We start from the raw sequence: 5021 nt of genomic DNA on the forward strand, positions 1-5021 counted from the left end.
GGAAGGCATCCCCTCTTTCGTCTACAATCTATCGGTAATTTTACTCGGAGCTATATTTTTATTCGTCACATGATATGTGCAAATGCTTGGAGCGTCTTTTGTTTTTATCTTTCCTTTTTCTTTTATGCACCATTCTGGTATGAGATAGTCCTTGGTTGATTTATAGAATGCTCTTTGCACTTCACTTATATCTTTTGTGTATAGATTTATAGAATGCTTCATGTGCTTCACTTATATCATTTGAAGTTTGGATTGCCTGTTTCCCTACACATTGAAAACCACCATTTGTAGAATGCTCTTTTGCTTCACTTATATTTGTTAGAGCGGGGCATATATTTTGTAGAAATAGTTAAACTCTCATGCTTCACTTATACCTATTTATAGAGTTAACAGGAGTTGGTCATTCACATGGTTAGTCATAAAATCCTACATAAAACTTGTAGATTACTGAATATGATATGTTTGATTCCTTGCAATAGTTTTGCGACATGAAGATGTGATATTAGAGTCATGCTAGTGAGTAATTGTGCATTCATCGAAATACTTGTGTTAAGGTTTGTGATTCCCGTAGCATGCACGTATGGTGAATCGTTATGTGACGAGGTTGGAGCATGATTTATTTATTGATTGTCATCCTTTGTGTGGAAGTCGGGATCGCGCGATGGTTAACTCCTACAACCCTTCCCCTAGGAGCATGCGTGTAGTACCTTGTTTCAATGACTAACAGACTTTTGCAATAAGTATGTGAGTTCGTCATGACTAATGTTGAGTTCATGGATTATACGCACTCTCACCCTTCCAACATTGCTAGCCTCTCTAGTACCGGGCAACTTTCGCCGGTGCATTACACCCACCATATACCCTTCCTCAAAACAGCCACCATACCTACCTATTATGGCATTTCCATAGCCATTCCGAGATATATTTCCATACAACTTCCATCGTTCCATTTATTATGACACGCACCATCATTGTCATATTGCTTTGCATGATCATAAGATAGCTAGCATGATGTTTTCATGGCTTGTCCATTTTTTGATGTAATTGCTACGCTAGATCATTGCACATCCCGGTACACTGCCGGAGGCATTCATATAGAGTCATATTTTGTTCTAAATATCGAGTTGTAAGTAAATAAAAGTGTGATGATCATCATTATTAGAACACTCACTACTAGGAAAAGGGCTATAGATGATATAGATACTAATGGCGCACCACACAAGCAGTGCGCCACTACTATATAGTAGTGGCGCACCATGTGATGTGTGCCATTAGTGCGATGGACACTAATGGCGCACCAGACACTCGGTGCGCCACCAGTATATATATATTTTTTTTTGCAAAACTACTAATGGCGCACCAGTTACTAATGGCGCATCTGTTAGTAGTGCGCCACTACTATAAAAAAATTTTGGTTTTTTTTGCAAACTACTAATGGCGCACCACAGCTAGTGCGCCATTATTAACCAGTGTTACTAATGGCGCATCTGTTAGTGGTGCGCCACTACTATTTTTTTTTGCAGAACTACTAATGGCGCAGGTGCGCCATTAGTAACCCTGGTTACTAATGGCGCATTTGTAGGTGATGCGCCATTAGTACTTTTGGGGACCGACCGCAGCGGCAAGCATTCGCGTCGCTTCTCTCCACCTCCACCCATCCTCCGCCTTTCTCTCCCCCATTCGCGTCTCACCCCACCCCACCCCCTCTTCTCCTCGCCCGTGTCGCGAGAAACCCTCGTGCCTTCCTATCCTCCCTCCCATGGCGGAGTCGTCCGAGAACGCCGCCGCTGCGCCCGTGCCCGCGCCACCTGCCGCCCCCGCCCCGGCCACGGTCCCGTCGTGGGCGCCGAAGACGTCCCCGCCCGCCAGCTCTGGGATCCCGCCGCGGTACGACCTGGACACCAAGTGGGACGCCTGCCTCGACCTCTCCATCCGCCGCGTTGCCTACTCCTCCCTTGCCGGCGCCTTCGGGGGCCTCATCCTCTTCCGTAAGCTCCCCCCACCTCCCCTCCCCCTTCCCATTCCCGTCCGATATCGCCAGAAAATCACCTCCCATCGATCGAAAGCGAAGGTTCTCTCCCCCCCCTTGTCAAGGTATGCATGCGAGCCTCCGACCCGTCCCTCCGCCTTTGCCTCCTCTTCATAGATTATTATCAGGCCTTGTAGATTATTGTTCGTTCCTCTCGATTGCTGTTAGTAGTTTGGATGGACGGAACTAGATCCGTGGGTCGACGCGCTATTGTTGATTGTCGATTGCTGCTCGTTCGTTTAGTCTAGGTTGAGTAGGCTGGGTTGTAGGGGAATCTCTCTCGATTATGCCTGGATTTTCGAGCAGATCTGCCGCACGATGCAATTTCTGGTTGTTCGGTCCATCCATCAGTTTTACTTATCCGATTCTCCTCGGTTGTTGATAAATCTTCTAGTATTCTCGTGGATTTCTGCTTTTGTACCCCTCATATTGCAACTAATAAGCCTGTTCTGTAAGGGATACATCCGACATAATCAACTCGTTTGCTCGACGCATCTACAAAGTCTTGCTTTAGGAAGCTGGTGTTGAAACGATTCAAGTATGTTTTGGTTGTTTTCTCAGGATTGTGTTTATTCGTATGATAATTCTGAATTAAATTCAAGTATAGTTCTCTCTGTAGACCGATCATATTATATTCTCTAAGATACATATTAGACCCTCTTGTGGTCGGTCTTATAGCTGCTTGTGAGTGTAGCCTTTAGATTCTACTCTTAAATTCATCTGGGTTTGAAGATATTATCCTCCATGGCTTAACCAACTTGTTTGGTACAACTAGATCATATATACTCCCGATTGTGCTAGCCTGCTAGGAGTTGTTCCAAAATTTAACACTGTCATCAGTTTTCGCTAGGGGATTCTGAGTTACAATTACATCCCTGTTGTGCAATCTGATTTGTGTATCGTTTAATGAACTGCAGATTTCCCTTTATCGTGCCTTACCCTTGTATGGTATGTTTGTATTTATTTACAGATGCAGATCTTTGTGAAGACCCTCACCGGCAAGACCATCACCCTCGAGGTCGAGTCCTCTCACACCATTGAAAAATTTCAAGGCCAAGATCCAGGACAAGGAGGGCATCCTCTGACACCATTGCAAAACTACTAATGGTGCACCACCAGCTGGTGCGCCATTAGTAACCCTCCCCCCACCATTGAAAAAAATACTAATGGCGCACCGCTCGGGGGTGCGCCATTGCTAACCCTCCCCCACACACTAAAATCCCTGGTCCCTCAAGCGAGCCCCCCACCCCAGAAAAAAAAGAGAGCCTCCCTCCCGAGCGCGACAACTAGGGTTCCTAGCTGCCGCCATCACTGCCGGCCCGCCGCCGCGGCACGCCCAGCTGGCGGGAGCCTTCGTTGCCCCGCCTCCGGTACAGTACCCCAGCAGCGCCTCCCTCCGTCAAGCAGCCGCTCCCACCAGCGGCGCCTCCCTCCTTGGAGCAGGCCGCTAGTGGAAGCACCTCCGCCACCTCCTCCAGGCCGCCGACACCTCCTCGCTCCCCCAGACCGCCCCAACTGTGAGCGCCTCGATCCCCTTCCCGCTGCTAACCGCACCGCTCAAATCTCCCGAGATTTGATATGCAGATTAACTTGAATATGTAGATCTTAGATTATCCTTTGCCACGCTGCTAACCGCTCAAATCTCCGGAGATTTGATATGCAGATTAACTTGAATATGTAGATCTAAGATTATCCTTTGCCACGCCACGCTTCTCGGTTGGTGGACTCATGCGATTGTAGTTCATTGATGTGTTTCATCAGGACCAAATTGATTATCCGCTCGATCTAGGCCTAGAAACTTGTGGTGGCCAAAAATTCATTCTAATTGGGACTGTATTGTACTAATTTTTTTTCTGTTTCTAGTGTGTGCTAACAGTAGCAGCATTTAAATTGCGAATTGCTTCTTCTTATGTTACAAAATACAAACTTTTAGTTCATTGTTTTTTTCCTTCAATTTACAGTGAGTAATTTTCGGGAAGTTGGTTCCGAGCTCGTGCTTCCCAGAATCCCATGCTAATAGAATCAATCAATAGGTTCTTGGCTTTATGTATAATATTCATAGCTTCTGAATCAGTAGCTTCCACTGCTAAGGCGATTAGATAGCTCTTATATGAACTTGTGTTTCTCAGTTAGAGTATAAAGCTGGATAATAGAAATAAAAACTTGACATTAGCGAAACAAGTTATTTGTGTTGTTCAGGTAGTCTACACCTGTAGTATTTAGAGCAAGTTGTTGTGGCGTATATAATGTTCACAGAATGTTTTTATGCAGATTTAAATATTCAGTCGCCCCCATCCATTTATCCACCAAAGAGATATTGTGACGTTACAGGTTTTGAGGTATGTTTTACCCCAGTATGAACCCCTTGTGTTGATTTACATATCCCAATTGTTTTCTAAATGATAAGATTTGAATATTGAAGGCATTTAGATCTGAGATACTCAGTACTTCTTTCTTTGTCAAATGGCAAAACTGAATATGGTTTCGTGTCAGTGACTAATATTAGTACTAGTTGAAAAGTATTTCCACTTGTTGTCACCCGTTTCCCATTGCTATCCCTGGTTCCAACTACTGGAGCTTCTATGTGGGAGGGCTGGTGATTCTGCTAGGGCTTTGATGCGGGCGACGGGGTGCTGTTTGTTTTGTGCTGCTTGCCTCTTTTCTGTGGTGGAAATCGGCGTGCTTAGGCGAGATGTGGAGTGCTCTTTCTAGGGTTTCTGCTCAAGTTTGCTGATTCTGGCTGCCGTTGACACTTGACAGGGGCTTGGGCCATGCTCCACGAGCATCAAGACGACCGAGAAGGAGATCAAGGAGTTGGCCAAGAGGATCAATGACCTTTGTGGTGAGTAAGGACTTGGTAATCTGTTTGTTGGTTTGGCTCTAGAATTTGTTCCTGGGCTAGATAGAGACCAGTTGTCTGCACTTTGTTTTGTTGTTTCACACTTTCACTAGGCTTCAATCATATGATAAATATAGCGTACTTTAAGACGTG

The 5021-nt window shown here is 45.4% G+C and overlaps 1 protein-coding gene across 1 annotated transcript; it reads left to right on the top strand.

Moving 5' to 3' along the window:
- The first annotated feature begins 1726 nt into the window (after nt 1–1726).
- Nucleotides 1727–3134, top strand: LOC123408619. Its single transcript, XM_045101680.1, has 2 exons — nt 1727–1988; nt 2947–3134. The coding sequence occupies exons 1-2, from the start codon at nt 1760–1762 to the stop codon at nt 3132–3134; spliced, it is 417 nt and encodes a 138-aa protein (XP_044957615.1). The 5' UTR covers nt 1727–1759.
- Nucleotides 3135–5021: the final 1887 nt, after the last annotated feature.

This window comes from Hordeum vulgare, chromosome 7H (genome assembly GCF_904849725.1).
Source record: "Hordeum vulgare subsp. vulgare chromosome 7H, MorexV3_pseudomolecules_assembly, whole genome shotgun sequence".
NCBI lineage: Eukaryota > Viridiplantae > Streptophyta > Magnoliopsida > Poales > Poaceae > Hordeum > Hordeum vulgare.

What these genes read in the sequence shown, in the direction of transcription:
- LOC123408619 (XM_045101680.1), top strand. Translation starts at nt 1,760, where the DNA reads ATGGCGGAGTCGTCCGAGAACGCCGCCGCTGCGCCCGTGCCCGCGCCA. An exon ending in CGGGGGCCTCATCCTCTTCC is followed by an intron (nt 1,989 to 2,946) that starts GTAAGCTCCCCC and finishes AATGAACTGCAG; the next exon opens with ATTTCCCTTTATCGTGCCTT.